At 36.8% G+C, this 19440-nt stretch overlaps 1 protein-coding gene across 2 annotated transcripts in view; it reads left to right on the top strand.

Moving 5' to 3' along the window:
• Positions 1-19440, top strand: part of LOC126705860 (uncharacterized) — a 35116-nt gene that overhangs the window by 5907 nt on the left and 9769 nt on the right. The window contains exons 3-16 of one of the 2 annotated variants that reach the window (XR_007648442.1): positions 96-284; positions 3383-3497; positions 4067-5123; positions 7604-8051; positions 8461-8514; positions 8609-11474; positions 11576-11689; positions 11848-11978; positions 13341-13433; positions 13660-13929; positions 14038-14686; positions 15048-15123; positions 15203-15979; positions 16629-17268. Coding sequence is in view for 1 of the 2 variants with exons in the window: in XM_050405083.1 (XP_050261040.1) it covers positions 96-284; positions 3383-3497; positions 4067-5123; positions 7604-8051; positions 8461-8514; positions 8609-11474; positions 11576-11689; positions 11848-11978; positions 13341-13433; positions 13660-13929; positions 14038-14686; positions 15048-15123; positions 15203-15302 (6162 nt within the window). In the remaining variant the exon portion in view is untranslated. Of the gene's footprint in view, positions 1-95; positions 285-3382; positions 3498-4066; positions 5124-7603; positions 8052-8460; positions 8515-8608; positions 11475-11575; positions 11690-11847; positions 11979-13340; positions 13434-13659; positions 13930-14037; positions 14687-15047; positions 15124-15202; positions 16209-16628; positions 17269-19440 lie in introns of those variants that run through there. The other variant, XM_050405083.1, reaches the window with a different exon arrangement.

Raw genomic sequence — 19440 nt, forward strand, 5'->3', positions numbered from 1 at the left:
ATGTTGCTTCTGCGTTATTTTTCTTATTTTATGCTTTTTTGGTCGAAGATTATTCAGTGGCACTGTGGCATTCTGATCACAATCTTATTCTGTAGGAAGTAACACCCCAACTATTTGCACGTTTAAGTTCTCATCCTGAGCAAGTGGTCCGGAAGCAGTTGGAGGGATTATTGGTGATGCTTGCCAAACAATCTCCTTGGTCCATAGTGTACCCAACATTAGTTGATGTAAATGCTTATGCTGAGAAGCCTTCAGAGGAACTTCAGCACATAATGGGTTGTTTGGTAATGAAACTTACTTTCCTTTATTTGCTTAAAACTTTTGTGCATTTGGTTCATTGCAATATGTCTAATGCAAATATTTTTTTAATCCATCATTTGGCGATTGAGCGTATAAGCATTCAAGATTGTCCTTATACTAATAAACCTATAACTAATCCAACCCTCTTTCATTCGTACCGTTGACACTAGTTGTGTGCCTTTGTGTGCATTTTTTTTACCATGGAGGTTATAATATGGCATGTTTGAATGCAGAGTTTGTAACAGCACAGTTTGTGATTCCAGTCTGTCCATATATTTTTCTTGTAATGATAGTCACTTTATCATTGAAAATGTCATAGTTTTTTGTGGTGGCTTCAGAACTCACCAAGTATCTCATTTTAGCTGTTTGGTGGGGATAATTTTTTGACTTGATAAGCACTTGCTGCTTTACTCTATGGTGAGCTAATTTTCTTAAATTCTTGTTTATCATTTCTTTATCTTCTTTATCCTAAGCCAATGCCATTACTGCCCTTTTGTTTCTTATTGGAGAACAACCATTTTTCATTTACATTGTGCTCATTTTAAGGTTCCTGGATTGCTTTTAAGAAGGATGAAGTTCATTGGAAGACAGAACTGAATATAATTTTCAATAGTGGTAGGGTGTATTGTGTATGTGGTGTTTCCCATGCATGTGGCTTCTCACATTGATGCAGGATGCACGAAGAAAATATTATTCCAGTTTATTCTTGTTTAATTTTTGTGGTCAATTGTTTCTTTATTGGTCAATTGGATTTTAAGTCTTGGTAGTTAATTAGGCTATCAGTATTTTATTTAAATTTCCTTGAGTCAAGGGTATTTTTGTAATTCAATAATTTGTCTTTCCTCAGTCAATTAGAATTAGGGTATAGTTTTAGTAGTCCATATAAGTGTGCTATTGTATACCTTTGGAGACAGGTTTGATTAGTAATAAAATTTCTCTTGGAATTTTTTCCAATGGTCTAGTGTTGACTATAGTCAACCCTAGGTCCTGACTCCTAGGTTTGTTCTCTCTTGCTTGGTATTGACCCCGAGGTTATCTATCTTTTTACTTTCTGTTCTTCAATTTTGTTGTTACATTTGTTTTGGTTTGGTCTTGCGTCACGCATGCCTTTTAGTTTTGAAGTGCTTATGATATATGCATAATATTTTTTGTTTATTTATTTATTTATAAATAACATAATTTATTGAAAGAAAGAAAAAAAAAATGTATACAAGACGTATGCTAGAGACCATCAATCATGGTGTAGAGCACAATGATCAATGAAATCTAAAAGAGAAGAAAAAGAATAAAAACCCAATGAAGGCAGCCAAGCAAAAAGAGAAGTAAGGAAAAACATCTTTAGTTCTGGAATAGTTCTTTCTTATGCAATGAGGGACCGTTTCCCATATTCTTCTATTTCAATGACGCCCAAAACAACCTCACCAAGAGGAGAACATATCCAAAAACTCTTAGCAGCATAACCCACTGAAACCCAAACATTCTGAAAATCATACTCCACAATTCTGTAGCTATAGGGCAGTGAAGCAGAAGGTGATCCATAGACTCCCCAGAGTTCTTACACATATATCACCACTTTGTTACAATAATTTGTCTTTTACGTAAATTATCCATAGTGAGAATCCTACCCATAGCAGCAGTCCAAGGAAAGAAAGCAACTCTAGGTGGAACTTTCTATTTCCAAAGAATTTAGCAATCCCCTAACTTCACTCATAATTGCAAATGGCCTGCCATTATTAATTTCCATCAAATTGAAAATAATTTCCACAATGTAGCGATTTAACTCCCCTCCAAATTTGTTGAATTTCCTTAAGCCCCCCTAATCAATCAGAATTGGAAATCCCTACAATGTTAAATGTCTTCAATTAGACAAAATTAATAACGGCAAGGAATGGCATATACATCACACATCCTAGATCAAGTAAACACTCTGGGGTTCCAGAAAGCCATTGCTACATCCATTTCATTAGAAATTGATGATCTTTTAACAGAAGGGATGAATCTGCTCTTAGGATTCATTAAATCCTTGAAATTTTTGTCTTGGTGTATCATGTTAATTCTTTGAATTGTAAATTCTTTGAACTGAAAAAATCAAATAATTCTCTGTGGTAGAACAAAATATCTCTCATTTCCACCTCGAATAATTTATTATTTTTGGTTTTCAAAGGCCTACTCAAGTCCAATCCATTGGGAAAATGCTTGATAGTTGACAATTTGAGAAAAAGGAAGATTTGGATATTGGATTGGTGTTATATGTGTAAGTGTAATGGTGAATCGGTTGACCATCTCTTTCTTCATTGTCTGGTTGCTAGGGATTTGTGGTCTGCTTTTTGGTCTATTTGGAGTAAGTTGGGTTATGCCACAATCAGTTGTCAGGCTTCTAGCTTGTTGGCTAGGCCAGTTTGGTCGTCATCGAAGTGGGAATATATGGAGAATCATTCCCTATTGCTTAATGTGGTATTTTTGGAAGGAGAGAAATAGTAGATGTTTTGAAGATATTGAGAGATCCATACCCGACCTTAAGCTTTTTTTCTTTAGAACTTTATTGGATTGGCTGTCTGTTTTGCAAAACCAATCATTCTCTTCTCTTCTCTTTTCATTTTTCTTGATTCTTGTAATTTTTATTCTTGATTGTTGACCCGTGTACACTCCCTGTGTACTAGGGTGTCCTTTTTTTGATATCAATAAAGTTTATTAATTATCAAAAAAAAAAAAAAAAAAAAGTTTATCCCCCAAAAATTACTTCTCTAGTCGGAGTAAAGACCAAAGGTCTTGAGCGATTGTTTCGGAGGAACAACTCAAAAGATAAAGAAGTATCGTTAATTTCTTCATCCCATTATTTTTATGATCTAAAGTACCAAATGAAATACAATTTACTGTTTTGTGTGTGTAAGTCTAACATCAATTTGCCAATAATTTATTATTGCTATTCATCTTTTCTTTCATTTGATTTTGCCTTATGTTTTGAACTTAAGAATTTTTGTAAATCTTGGGCTTGATAATCCTATACTTTTTTCATGTAATTCATTATGTCCTGATTTATCTGGATCATGAGATGATTAAAACATAATTTTGTTTCATGCAGACAGAGCTCTATCCAAGGTTGATTCAAGATGTTCAACTGATGATTAATGAGCTGGGAAACATGACTGTACTTTGGGAGGAACTATGGCTCAGCACACTTCAGGATCTTCACACAGGTATGCTTGCCTCACAGGAGCTTTTGTTGTTCATCATGCCATTTAATTTGGACAGATTTTTTTTTTTTCATGATCCTATGTAGTGAAGTCTTTACAAGGTAAAATTATTGTATTTATGCATCATGTAACTTAAATATGCTCATGGTGTCTAATATGTGAAATTCAACCCAAAATGTACTGCTATGTGTGTGTTGAAACTTGGTGTGTACACCAGACAAATGTGTTGGTGTTTTCAACATGACCTTAACTTTTAATGAGGGTGGTTGCCTTGGGATGTTTTAACTCATCAATCTGTTCTTTTTAGGATATTTTTAACTCTTTAATTTAACTAGGGTTTTTTTAAGGAATACTTTAACTCATCAATTATTACATAGCATGTTCTTACATCACAACCAGAAATTATTGCAAAATCATGATCTCATAATTGCAAATGTTACTAGCACCCATGACTTTGGGGTTTTGGCTCGTACCTACTGCTGTTTAGCTAATATTTTTTTGTCCCCCCCCCCCCCCCCCCCTAAAAGCACACAGCATATTGGTCTGTAATGTCTCACAAAATTTTCTTGCAGATGTAATGAGGCGCATAAATGTGTTGAAAGAAGAAGCTGCCCGTATTGCAGAAAATGTCACTCTTAGCCAGAGCGAGAAGAACAAGATTAATGCTGCTAAATACTCAGCCATGATGGCTCCCATTGTAGTTGCATTGGAACGTCGTCTAGCTTCAACTTCTCGAAAACCTGAAACACCTCATGAAGTATGGTTCCACGAGGAGTATAAAGAACAAATAAAGTCAGCCATTGTGATCTTTAAGACTCCTCCTGCATCTGCTGCAGCACTTGGAGATGTGTGGAGACCATTCGATAATATTGCTGCATCCTTAGCATCATACCAGAGGAAATTATCAGTTTCTTTAGAGGAAGTTGCTCCGCAACTGGCTCTTTTATCATCTTCTGATGTGCCAATGCCTGGTCTTGAGAAGCATGTCACACTTTCTGAATCTGACATAGGTCTCACTAATAGTCTCCAAGGAATTGTTACAATTGCTTCTTTCTCTGAACAAGTGGCAATCTTGTCAACCAAGACCAAACCTAAGAAGCTTGTTATACTGGGCTCAGATGGTCAAAAGTATACATACCTTTTGAAGGGGAGAGAAGATCTGCGCCTTGATGCAAGAATCATGCAACTTTTGCAAGCTATTAATGGGTTTCTACATTCAACTCCTGCAACTCGTAGTCATTCTCTTGGCATTAGATATTATTCTGTGACTCCAATTAGTGGTCGTGCTGGTCTAATCCAGTGGGTGGACAATGTAATAAGCATATACAGTGTTTTTAAGTCTTGGCAAAATCGTGTCCAGCTGGCCCAGCTCTCGGCACTGGGTGCTGGAAATGCAACAAATTCGGTTCCTCCACCTGTTCCCCGACCAAGTGATATGTTCTATGGTAAAATCATACCAGCACTCAAAGAAAAAGGCATTAGGAGAGTAATTTCACGAAGAGACTGGCCTCATGAAGTCAAGCGTAAAGTTCTTCTGGATCTTATGAAGGAGGCTCCTAGACAGCTTCTTCATCAAGAACTATGGTGTGCAAGTGAAGGATTCAAAGCTTTTAGCTCAAAATTGAAGAGGTATCTTGCAAGGAATACATAGAAGCCCTTTGATTTTTTGAAAGCTTTAATTCATTAAATCTATATACTTGACCTAATTGAACTAAAGCTTTAACCCCATCACTTGGGGTCCATTGATGGAATACTTTTTTGCCATGAAGTTTTATTTAATGCAATATACTCTAAAATCATGGTCATCATGTCATTCGTCCTTGCCTTGAGTCATATGTTCTCTTGGCCTTCCTCTTTTGCCTTTGGCATCGTGAACTTGAATCAATTACTTCGCCATACCTGTCATGACCCAAGGAAAGCATTTGCTGCATGTGCTTTAAATCAACAGTACCAGTCAGCTTACAATTGGAGCCCCACATAATTGCTCTTATAACCCATATCAGCCTAGTAAACATTTGATGTGGGGTTTAGCTCATGTCCACCCAAGAGGGCCAACACCTCAGAATCCAAATCCACACACAAATACATACAATTCAAGATAATACCACACCAGTGATGCATGTTGCTAAATCATCAATTTCAACGTCCTTATCATGGCCACATTACCATTGAATATGTTTTTTCATTGCCTACATTGAGTACCACAAAGCATGCAGATTCTTCCATATAGATGTGCAGAAGGTGTGCCATTATGTTTTACATTGGCAGTGTATCATTTAGACTGGCTGTGTGAAAGATTATGATCTTTTTTATTTTCCGAAGGATTATATATTGGCAGTGTATCATTTCATACATACTCTAAAAATGAATAAGTCTTAGATGCTTGTCAAAAAACTGTAAATATGTTGGAAAGACATGGAAGCTCATTAATATTTGAAATGAAACTTCTCATAAAGCAATGATAAGCCTAACTCATGGTTACTTGAAAGGAAACCTCTTATAAATCAATAAAAAACCCAAAGTTTGCCTGATAGAGCCCAAATGTGACAACTTGATTTTAAGTCACACTTGTAATAATTTATTTATTAAAGGTACATAGGTACCATGAGTAAATAATATTGACACATGTACCTGTAATTTGTGTAATCTATCAGTAAATAACATGTCATTGATGCATGGTCTATATTAATTACGCAATTTCCAGTAAATAATAGTCATTGTGAGTAAATCCAAACATGCTGATATGTTTATGCATGGTCTAAATTGACATATATCTTATTTACATATGAATACATACCTGCATAACATCAATTTATGCATGGTCTTTTTTATTTGTAATTATCAGTCATTTTTTCTTCCAATAAATTCCTATAGTTTACTAATTGGAGTTCATGACCCTGAACTTTTTGTTCAAAAGTACAATCCCAATTCTTACAATATATGATTGTAGCCATTGGTTATTGGAGATAAAGGAATCCATTCGATGAACAACTTGGCTCGAAATATAGACCTTACTGATATCAGGAGAGATGAGGAACATAATTGGGGGAAAAAGAAAGAAATAGAACTCCAATGGTCCTCTTGGAGTAACACATTTGGTCCTATGTCATGCTGGATTTTGTTTTCCAATTAGAGAAAATAATTAGAGATAACAAGGAGAAAAGAATTTTTCTCAATTCCCTTTTCATTGGCTCCCACATTTACCTTCTGCCTGTGGTTTTAATGATGGTCCAGATCATCCTCTCTTCATAATTCAATATTGGGGTTGAAGAATGCCTTCTTGAATTCTTCAAAGATCTGTACATCAATTGCTTGCAATATTTCTTCTTTTGGGTATTAATCAAGCAAACCTTAATGGGTTCGCTGACTATGTTATCAAAAATAAATAAATAAATAAATGCTCTTGCCTTGAACTCTCTGTGGTAGAGGAAACTTGTCAGTAAGTTTAGCTATGATTTTTCACAATCCAATATTCCAATTGGTTTCTGAATAGTTATTTCCATTTTTTTTCCTCATCTTATTTGAATAAATAAGCTATGCTTGAGTTTTACATATCTAATAACCAAGGTTGGACAACAGATTCAGAGATGATTTCCACCTTGATACCTAATTTATTAGTGATGGTGGATCACTAAAGCATCTAATGTCACATATACTTATTGTGACATTGTACCATTTGAGCACATCATTATTTTGTGTTTGTGGTTGCATCTTTAATAAATGGTCTATGTCCATTAGATTGTGGTTAATTGTCATTCCAATGTCAACCATGGCTGCTCTTTCCTTCTCTCAATCAAGTCCAAAATGTCTTGGGCTTCACCACAGAGACATCCCATGTATTCTAGGATACTGAGCTAGCGATTTTCATCTAAATTCCTTGTTTTTAATAGGCTAACTCGTGGAAGAGAACTAGTATGAAATTTTTTGGAAGTTGCGTAATAAACTTTGCACTAATAATTTCTCTTATTTTTTTTTATATAATTAATATCTCCTTTTATAGAGTTTTCATTGGTAGTTACACGCACTCAGTGGGTCTTGAATTTCTTCATTTATATATATATCATAAATTGTGAAATATTTCAACTATTAATTGTGATTTTGAATTTTAGGTATTCTGGAAGTGTTGCAGCCATGAGCATGGTGGGCCACATTTTGGGTCTGGGGGATAGACATTTGGATAATATTCTTATAGATTTCTCTAAAGGGGATATAGTACATATTGATTACAATGTTTGTTTCGATAAAGGGCAAAGATTAAAAGTTCCAGAGATTGTTCCCTTCCGCCTTACCCAGACAATAGAAGCAGCTTTAGGGCTGACTGGAATAGAAGGCACATTTAGATCAAGTTGTGAAGCAGTTGTTGATGTTCTTAGAAAGAATAAAGATATACTCTTGATGTTACTAGAAGTGTTTGTTTGGGATCCATTGGAAGAATGGACTCGGGGAGATTTTCATGATGATGCAGCAATTGGTGGTGAAGAAAGAAAGGGCATGGAGTTGGCTGTCAGCTTGAGTTTATTTGCCTCGCGAGTGCAGGAAATTCGTGTTCCCTTACAGGTATGTATCATTTGAAAATTGGAGCTTGTATAGTCCTCTGTGTGAAGAAAATTCAAAGTATGTTCTTGTAAACTTTGTAAACATTTTTTTTTATAAGTAATGAACTCCATTGAAAAAGAAAATAGAAACCGTGCAAACATTATTTTGTGTACTCATTGTTTTCTTTTTCCTTTTCAATCCTGGTGGATGGGCCTGGAACACATCTTACACATTCATTGCAATGTCTTTGTGATAGACTGTATTGAATTATTCATATTTTGTGCATTATCATGAAGTTTTAGAGTCTGCATTTGTTTTAATAACAGCAAATGTGGTATTTATCACTTTGCATGCGACATGTTTAGTATTCTGTCAGTCATATCTTTATCTGGAACTTCAAAATTTCTTATTGTTCTTCAATCATGACCAGGAACATCATGATCTTTTATTGGCCACCCTACCAGCCATTGAATCTTCTCTTGAGGTATGAGCACTTATAAAACCAACAAATTTTGGCTGCTTACAACCTTTGAGCCTTTTATTTTATTTTATTTTGACTTTGATGATTTGTGTACCAGAGATTTGCTGATGTTCTAAATCGATATGAGAGCGTCTCTGCTCTTTTTTCTCAAGCGGATCAAGAGAGATCTAAGCTTATTCTGCATGAGACGTCGGCAAAGTCAATTGTTTCTGATGCAACTATAAATTCAGAAAATACTCGTGCGTCCTTTGAAAGTAAGGCTCGAGAATTCGCCCAATCAAAGGCTGTGGTTGCTGAAAAAGCTCAAGAGGCAGCAACTTGGATGGAGCAGCATGGAAGGATCATTGATGCTTTACGCAGCAATTTGATTACAGAAATAAATGTTTCCATAAATCTGAGTGGCATGGAAGAAGATTTTTCTCTTACATCCGCTGTTCTGGTGGCAGGGGTTCCATTAACTATTGTTCCTGAGCCCACACAAGTACAATGTCATGATATAGATAGGGAAGTTTTTCAGCTCATAGCTGAGTTAGATGATGGACTCTCTTCTGCTAGAACTGCACTCCAAGCATATTCTTCGGCTTTGCAAAGAATCCTCCCCCTAAATTACCTTTCAACTAGTGCAGTGCATGGCTGGGCACAAGTTCTGCAACTTGCAGTTAATGCGCTATCCTCTGACATCCTCTCTCTTGCCCTAAGACAGGCTTCAGAACTTATGGAGAAAGTAAATGGGGATAATCCTGATTCTGTCAAAAACAGTCATGGCGATTTGTGCCTTAAAGTGGAGAAGTATGCAGTAGAGATAGAGAAAGTCGAAGAAGAGTGTGCCGAGTTAGTCAACTCTATTGGCTCAGAAACTGAATCTAAAGCTAAGGATCGGGTTCTGTCTGCTTTTATGAGATACATGCAATCTGCTGGTCTGGTAAGGAAAGAAGATTCCTTGTCTTCTATTCAATCGGGACAATCTAAATATGATGGGACAAGGGATGCAAGATTGCGAGGGGAACTGGAAGAGAAGAAGGAGAAGGTGTTATCTATTTTGAATACAGCTCTAAGTTCTTTGTACAATGATGTTAAAAGTAGGACATTAAATATATTTAGGGATTCCACAAAAGGAAGAAGTGTAAATAGTAGATTGCAGTATGATTTCGGAACTATTTTCTCTGAGCTCGAAGAGCAAGTTGAGAAATGTGTTCTCTTGGCAGGGTTTGTTAATGAAATACGACATATCATTAGTAGGGAGATACCTAGCATCGATGCAGACAAAGACCATTCAAAATATTTTTCTGAAAGAAATTGGGTTTCTATCTTTGGAACCAGTTTACATTCCTGTAAGAGCCTACTTGGGCAAATGACTGAAGTTGTTCTACCAGATGTTATAAGATCTGCTGTTTCATTTAATTCTGAAGTCATGGATGCATTTGGGTTAATCTCACAAATTCGGGGTTCTGTTGACATGGCACTAGAGCAACTCCTTGAGCTTGAAATGGAGAGGGCATCTCTGGTTGAACTGGAGCAGAATTACTTTATCAAGGTTGGCCGCATTACTGAGCAGCAGTTGGCTCTTGAAGAAGCTGCTGTGAAAGGCAGGGATAATCTCTCTTGGGAGGAGGCAGAGGAGCTTGCATCCCAGGAAGAGGCTTGTAGGGCACAGCTGGACCAACTCCACCGAACTTGGAGCCAGAGGGATGTACGTACTTCTTCACTCATAAAAAGAGAAGCTGACATAAAACAGGCCTTGGTTTCTTCAGAACGCCATTTCCAGTCTCTAATTTCTGTTGATGAGGAGAGGGAGCAGCATAATGTGACAATAAAAATGCTATTATCCACACTAGTTAAGCCCTTTTCTGAATTGGAATCTATGGATAAATCGCTGTCTTCATTTGGTGTTTCTGCTACTTCTCACTCAAAGGACATTCCTAATTTGGTGGATTTGATGAGTTCTGGATACCCAATGTCTGAATATATCTGGAAGTTTGGGGGCTTGTTGGATAGCCATTCTTTTTTCATTTGGAAAATAGTTCTTGTGGATTCTTTTCTTGATTCATGCATACATGATGTAGCTTCATATGTTGATCAAAATTTAGGATTTGACCAGCTCTTCAATGTTGTAAAGAAAAAGCTAGAGGTCCAACTTCAGGAACATATTGGCCAGTACCTGAAGGAACGAGTTGTTCCTGCTTTAGTGGCTTTGTTAGAGAGAGAAAATGATCATCTGAAGCAATTAACAGAGGCAACAAAGGATGTTGCTCTTGATCAAGCGAAAAGAGATGCTGGGGCTGTGAAAAGGGTTCAACTCATGCTGGAAGAATACTGCAATGCTCATGAAACAGCTAGAGCAGCAAGGTCAGCAGCTTCCCTTATGAAGAGGCAGGTGAATGAGCTCAGAGAGGCTCTTCGTAAGACTGGCCTAGAGATTGTTCAGATGGAATGGATGCATGATATTACATTGACATCCTCCCACAATACTAGGGTCACATTCCAGAACTTCCTTCCTAGTGATGATAACCTTTATACTATCATTTCAAATCTCAGCAGAGCTAAATTGCTGGAGAGTATGCAATCAGCTGTGTCAAAGATAGCTAGATCAAAGGAGGGCCTGCAGGCTTGTGAACGAAATTCTGTCACAGCAGAAGCACAGCTTGAGAGAGCAATGGGGTGGGCTTGTGGTGGCCCAAATTCTAGTGCAACTGGAAATGCTTCAGCCAAGGGTTCAGGAATTCCTCCTGAGTTCCATGACCATCTGATGAAGCGACGGCAACTGCTATGGGAAACTAAAGAAAAGGCATCAGATATTATGAAAATTTGCATGTCATTATTGGATTTTGAAGCATCAAGAGATGGCATTTTCCGGTTTCCAGGAGAGATTTACCCTTATAGGACTGGCGGGGATGGCAGGACATGGCAGCAAGCTTACTTGAATGCGCTTGAAAAATTGGAGGCGAATTATCATTCTTTTATGCGTGAGTTTAAAATATTCCTCAGAAGTTAATTTTTATTTTTTTTATATTAATTGCAGTTCCATATGAGTTATAAATTTATCCTTTCTTGTTTCTCATGTTAGGTTCTGAACAAGAGTGGAAACTTGCACAACGCACCATGGAAGCTGCTTCAAATGGCTTATATTCTGCAACTAATGAACTCTGCATTGCCTCTCTCAAAGCAAAGTCAGCTTCAGGTTACAAAGCTTATGTTAACATTACATCATTATAAACATATTTATGCATGTCTCATATGTGGCATAGACGCGTTCATTGATTTTAACACACACACACACTCACCTTCATCACTGCTACACCCAATTATGTAAAACATTCTGATTTCTTGCATTTACAGGTGACCTGCATAGCACTATTCTTGCTATGAGGGATTGTGCATATGAAGCCAGTGTTGCATTATCTGCATTTTGTCGTGTTTCAAAGAACCATACTGCTTTGACTTCTGAATGCGGTTCCATGCTTGAAGAGGTGTGGCCTTATGATAATTGATGCCAATTGATACTTTCTAATTTTTACCACATGTCTATATATACTGTCATGTGGAATATGATTTCAACTTTTTTTATTCTGAATTACACGATTGAGGATATGCTGCTATAGATATGTTCTCCCATATCATTGGATGCATGAGCATATGAGATTGGGCCTCCTGAAGTTGTGGTTTATAGCTTTCCTCAGACATAATGACATATGGCAGTTTTGGGTTTTCTGAACTGTTTTAGGCCTGATTTTCACAGTAAATTTCTAAAAGGGTAATGAGTGAATCATGTCCTTCAGAGCAAAGTCTTTTACCTTCAAGTAGCTTAATATATCCCTGACCTGGGATTGCTAAGTTTATTATGATTAATTTTTTCATTTACTAATTACTTCATGTAATAAAAAATTCTATCATTAACTATTCTGAAATTGGCAACATGTCAAAAGGGGAAGACAAGAGTTTACTGATAAGCTTTGTAGGCTTATTGCTTTTACAGTGGGTGGCCTAAGATTAAGTTCCTGTATTGAAAATTTTGTCTCACTGTTTATGTACTTTTCCTTACTTTATTCATACCTCCCCCCCCCCTCTCCCCCCAAACAACTTTAATTAATGCAATTTATTCATGTGATCCAGCAAAATCATATGGTAATCTGATTCATCTAATATCCTTAGTCTGATATTGATAGCTTACCAATATTTTTGTGCCAGCTATGTTCCTCATGTTATTCTTATCCTCATTAGAAAAATTTTAGGTTATCAAGTTTAAAACAAAGGAACAAAGATATGCACTGAAGAAATTCTTGTTTTAATAAAACAGTGAACTAGAAGAATGATAATATTTTAGTTTTGATAAAGTGTGGATATCTGGCAGACCCTACTAATTTTTCTATCTCAACCCATAATTTAACTTCTAATATATAAAAAAAAAAAAGTCTAATGATTAAATGAATATATCCAAATTTGTAATTAAGAATTTCATTTTTTATGGATGCTTTAAATTATATCATTTTATTAGCTTTTAGGAGTTAAATGATGACAGATAAATTTGACAGAAAAATTATTCCTCTTTTTTTATTTTATGTTTTCTTGATAATTTAATAGTTACAATGAGAGAGGGAGGATTTGAACCTTGGATGTCTTTGTTGAAAACACCAAAAGCTACCAACTAGTTGAGCTACAAGGCTCTAGGCACATCAGTCATTTCTCTTACTGGCCCTTTTATCTGTTCTATTATGTTTCTTTCCTATTCTTTTGCAATATTTGATTTTTCAGGGCCAGTTATGAATTTCAAAGATTCCCAACATTTTTCTCTTCTTGCTTTTTGTATGTCACTAATGCTTCTTACTTTTTAGGTCCTTGCCATAACAGACGATCTCCAGGATGTTCATAGTCTGGGAAAGGAGTCTGCTGCAGTACACCACTCTCTTATGGAAGATCTTTCTAAGGTTTTTTCTCTCAATTTGTTTGTTATTTACCATTCTCGATTTAAAAAAAAGAAAGATTTCATTAGTTTGTTTGTCACTAATTTTGTGCTTTTGTAAGTAAATAGGTTGTTACATGTGACTCACTTTCCAGATATCACCAAATTTAATCTATCTTCTTAGGAGCTTTGCGGATCTAGGTCTGGTTTCAAGTCAACAATGTATTTTGATTTTCTTATTTTCTGTGCAGGCAAATGCAATCCTTCTTCCACTTGAAGCGGTGCTGTCTATAGATGTAGCTGCAATGACTGGTGCTATGTTTAGGGAACAGGAGACCAGTAAAGAGATACCTCCCATTCATGGACAGGCCATATACCAGTCTTACTTTTTAAGAATTAGGGAGGCTTGTCAGACCTTTAAGCCCTTGGTACCATCACTTACATCTTCTGTGAAGGGACTCTATTCCATGTTGACCAGGCTTGCACGAACTGCAAGTCTACATGCTGGCAATCTTCACAAAGTATTGTAACCTTTTTTAGATTAATCATGTGGGCTATATTTTATTATTACTATATATATTGAGAATAGCAAGATTAATGAACGTGAATATATTCTTTCACTTGGACAGGCTCTTGAAGGACTAGGAGAGAGCCAGGAAGTAAAATCACAGGGAATTAATTCATCGAGGTCAGATCTTGCTGGTGATGCTACTGAATTTGCTGACAAGGAGGGTGGAAGCCTCTCCATATCTGACAGTGGAAGCACTGAGAATTTTCTTGGTGTTACTGTACTTTCTTTGCAAGATAAAGGATGGATATCTCCACCAGATAGCATCTGCAGTAGCATCTCAGAATCTTGTATTGACGCAGCTGAAGAAATTGTTCCAGATTGCTTAAATAAGCTGGCTGAAGATATGGGACAACTTTTACATGGGTCTAGTGCCACAGGTCAAAATACTGCTCCATTTTCTCAAACTGACTTCCGAGAAATTTCACATTTTGGGCAGTTAGAATCCAAGTATGTGGAGGTTAATGTTGTTGATACAGTTTCTGGCAAGTCAGTAGTGAATGAGCTGAATGAATGTCTCAAAGTTGGGACATCACCAAGCAATGAATCTGTAACTGTCCCTTCTGACAGTTTGCATTCTTTGAATGAGAACTCAGATGAGAAGGCTGGTGTTAAGGACGAGATATTTGCATCAAACAAAGTTAAGACTGAAGATGAAGATCGTGAAGCTCCTGTGCCTAATATGCATGGTGGTAGTCGAGTAGGTCAGGGTAAGTACCAAGTTTATCCTATCAAATTATTCATATAACTTGTTTCCTTGGTGCTCGTCTTTCTGAGTAAAATCTATATAGTATGGAAAACTAAACAAGCTCTCTGTTGAAACTTTAACTCATCCCTCCCTATGTCCAAATTATTACTAGAGCAAGACATTTTTTCTTTTATAAGATTCACTCATTCAGTCACCCAGGAAATAAAATTATTTCTGCATTTCATTATCTGTGGGCTTTTCTCTGCTGCTTACTGAAGTCTTTAACAGTATGTGATTGTTGGGTGTTAATTTTTACCTAAGAAAAAATTGGGAAAAGAGGACCAAGTCGTCACTTTCTTGTTTGTATTTTTTGCCATTGCTAGGTAAAAATGCTTATGCATTGTCGGTTTTGAGGCGAATTGAGATGAAACTAGACGGTCGAGATGTTGGTGACAACAGGTATTTGTTTTCTTTGGAACTCTTTAATAGGTTTTAAGTTATAATCCTTATTAACAGTTCACCTTTGTTGGACTTCCAGGGATATTAGTATTGCTGAGCAAGTGGATTATCTACTTAGGCAAGCCACAAGCATAGATAATCTGTGCAACATGTATGAAGGTTGGACACCATGGATTTGAACTTGTGGATCCTATGTGCTATAGATACAAGCTATGATCTCAAATTACCTTGTTCAAGATACAATGTTAGGCATGTCAGGGGTTTTTTATTCACATGCAAAAAGACAGACACTTGGGGTCTGTAAAATTTGCCTACCTACAATGAAGTCATTGCACCTATTTTGATGTTACCTCAGCTAGCCCCATATTTGTCTTCACATCTCTTGCTTCCCCCTGACCTATATTGCTTGAGCAAGCCCAGTATTTGGCTTCAGAACCCGCTGTTTTTTACTCAGAGAGAGCAAGCCATGGGCATCTTCAGTGAGAGATTTGCCATGAATTACAAAGAGCTCCCTTGGATGGTGCTACTCTGTTTTGCCCGAGCCTCCCTTCCAAGGGGTCAGAGTTCTTCAGGCATAGGACATACACCAATCCTCTCCAAGACATATCATGTTATCATGAAGTCCCTTGCAAGATTTGCTCATGTCACTCGCACAGCAGACTCAAGTCTTAAATGAGCTCTGTTTCGCAGCATCACAAGGGACTTGCTTGGCGACCTTCCAATGCGTAAAAAGCCTTTTTGTTGATGTGATGACTTTGCATAACTGCTGCCCACACTGTGAAGGGATTTTGAATCCTAGATGTCTCCGTTGGAAATATTAAGGTGTCAAATGAGCTATAAGGCTCTTGGCTGCTAGGTAATGGCTTTGACAAACTATATTTTCTTGTTTACATGGTTGTAGATTTCTAGTCTTTTTACACTTTTTTTTTCTCTCTCTTTAACTTAGTCTGAAATATAATAAGATAATTCTAGTATATTCATAGAAGCTTTGTGTTTTATTTATTGATAAAACTTAGTTACAGTTTCTCAATTAAATTCAAACATGTGGTTTAGTTGGTCAATAAATTACAACATTTTTAAATTTAGTTATTGTGGAAATAGATAAAATTATTTGTATAGTCAAGTGATTGAATTTAATTGGAGAATTTAAGTTAAACACTTAATTTATTTAGTTATTTTTTCAATCCCCCAAGAATCATTACCAAATGGGATTTTAGGGCCCGTTTGGTAGAAGAGTTTGAATAATGTTGTTTGTATTTTTTTTGAAATATATGTGGATGAAAAAGTTTGTGAAAATGCGTATAATATTGTTTAAAAACTGAAAACATGTTGCTAAAATGCTCTACCAAATGGGCCTTAATATTTTGGACTTGGCTGGTCAGTGTATTGAACTAGTTTTAGTGTATTGAACCAGTTAGGACGATGACACATCAAAAGTAGAGTTGTCATTTCTTGCTCTTTTTTTAAACAATATAATTTAGTCGTTGTATGCTGAACCTTATCAGGTATGCACAGAACTTGGAGATTCGACATTTTTTTTAAACATAAAGTACAAAAATATACCAATGGCTTGTTGTGGTTTAGGAACTTCCTGTGGCTGTGGGGACAAAGAAGATAGACTAAAACCGGACAAAATGTGTCTATTTTACAAAGCACACAGATAAACAAGAAGGTGTGCGCTTTGTATATCAATTATTACAACCCTTCTAGAGGCTGATAGCCGTGGTCTGTATAGCAACAGACAATGCGTTGATCCTGGTTTTGTTCCTTAGTTTTTAATGTTATTCCTTTTTCTACCAAAAAAAAAAAATTATTACAACCCTTCTACACCACTTCTCAACCATCTTATATAAACTTGACTTCACATCTCAAAAATATTATCCATCCAAAAGCTTCAAATATCTTCAAGGAACTTTTAACAACTTTTCCTCCTTTCACAATTTGTCTATTTTTGTTACTAAGAAAGATTTTTTTAGTCATGTCTGGGCTGGTGGATATGTGGACTAGTATGATGTCCAAGCTGAGAGAAAAGGGTCAAACCATGTTTTCTAATGGCTCTAGCCTTACTAATGCTGAGTCTAGCCAGAGGATTCAAGCCAAGGAAAAGGAAGAGAGCTCAACTGGGTTGGTCCCAGCTTTTAGCCGGTTCATGCGAGTCGACTCGCCTGTGGTGTTGTATTCTGAGGCTTCAGTTTCTATACTTGAGTGTTTGAGTGCTTGAAAATTGAAATGTAATGTCACTTTAGTCTTTTTATCTTTTCCTCCTTTTTGTCCTGGGCCCTTCAGTTGTGACATGAGTCTATGTGGGCCAAAAAGATGTGTAAATATGGCGGTCTTGAAATTTTAATAATAACGCTCTGTTTGTTTCGCTAGAAAACCTTCTGTAAAGATAGTTTTCTACATTTTCCAGTGTTTGGTAGCTCAAAAAAAACCTGGTCAATGGAAAACTATCTTTGGTCAACGGAAAACTCTAATAAAAATAAGGCTTATTTTCTATAAGCTGTTTTCCAAATTTTTTTTTTGGAAAACAATTTCTCTCTCATGCGTTGCATCTCCTATAAATATTATTTTCGTCTATAGTCGTGGGAAACATAATTTTTTGGTGCCTTCTCTCTCTCATGGTAAGTTTTCTCACTTTTTCTCTCTTTCCTTTACTTTTTCTCTCCTCACACCCTCACCGTCACTAACTCTGGTCTCTCCTCTTTCCATAGATCTCTCTCTTTAACTGTCTCTCTTCTCTCTTTTCTTTATGTTTCTCTTCCCCTCTGTAACACAATTCTCTGATTAGATGTTTCTTTACTTCATTGATCGATCAATAGCTCCGACTTACAAAGGAGAATAAATTTACAGTGGTAATTATTTCATTCATCTTTACCAAAATACCAATTCTTTGCTTTGAATTTCAAGCTCGATTTTCTTTTTTCTCTAAGAAATTTTCGGTTTGATGGATTCCAGGCAGAAGTTACTTCTTTTTCGTACATAAAGTGCAAAAAAAAAAAAAATAATAATAATAAAAGAAGAAGAAGAAAGAATGAAAAAAGTAAAAGATGAAAATTTTAAACATAGTACCTATATTGCTCTAAATTGCTTTTACATGGGACAATCTTTACTGTTGACTAATAATATTGTTATATAATGAATGATAATTGTTTAGGAGAATTGCATTTGTTGGCAAATACATTTTTTTTGGCAGATACTATGTAGTGATGATATATTATGCAGTACATTATGTAAAGACATAATTTAGAGTAATATTGAAGACTTGTGGTTGACTATAGTAGACAAATGGTTGATATGTGTGTGTGTATGTACGTTATTGTCTATATATATGAGCAAGATGAGTGGTAGAGATCATGAAAATTTGCCAACTAATTAATTTTGATTGTATCTGTGGGGGGTAAAATCTGTCAGCTGATGTTGGGCCGTAGTTCATGTACCAAGCCCAACCACGATAAGAAGAAAAGGCATGGGCGCAGGATATCCCATCCTAACCATGATGGGCCGGGCCTGCTTAGGGGCGTCCGAGGAGGAGTACCTCCTCGGACTCGCCAAGTGAGTGTCAAATTAACACCCCCTACCTAGCGAAAGGTCACCCAATACGAAGGAATGGTGCGTGGCGTTCAGGAAGGGGGGCAACCACAACTGCCGCATTAAATGCCAAGGAACTATTTTTCCAGCCGCATTAATGTGGAAGGGACAAGAAGGCAGAATCATCTTGGCCAGTGCAACTCACAGAAAAGAGAAAGGATGACCTATGGGACAGGCACTCGAGTGGAAGGTCAGATGGTTGACAAGTGTAGGGTCATGATCTTAGAAAGGATGCTATATAAGAGAAGGAGACCCCCATGGAAAGGGGATCGGAAGAAGAAGGGAGGAAAAGATAAAGAAAGAGGAAGGAGATTGAAGTAGAAGAAACAGCCCCAAGGATCGTTACTCCAAAAAGTTTGAAGGAATAATCCTTACGTCCAACTGGTTGCATGGCTTGGTCATAACTACGTTTCCTCTGTTAAGGACCTAGTTCTGTAACCTACTCTCTACAAATTCATTGTTGAGGGACTTTTGGGCCAGAATCACCCACTTGTTGGGCCTGAGCCCCAAAACCGCCCCCCTACAATTGGCGCCGTCTGTGGGGAGAACTTGTGTCTCGACAAGTGAAACAGCAAGGGATGGAAGGATCAGGTCTGCGCCAAACCGGACGTACAGAATCTCAACGACAGGACAACTTTGTAAACCTTGAACGGGCAAAGGACCAAGATAATCAACGAGAGGGCAGTGTGAACACCTCTCACACGAGTAGAAGTCGCTCGAAAGGGAAAT

The sequence above is a fragment of the Quercus robur genome, chromosome 11, assembly GCF_932294415.1.
Source record: "Quercus robur chromosome 11, dhQueRobu3.1, whole genome shotgun sequence".
Taxonomy (NCBI): Eukaryota; Viridiplantae; Streptophyta; class Magnoliopsida; order Fagales; family Fagaceae; genus Quercus; species Quercus robur.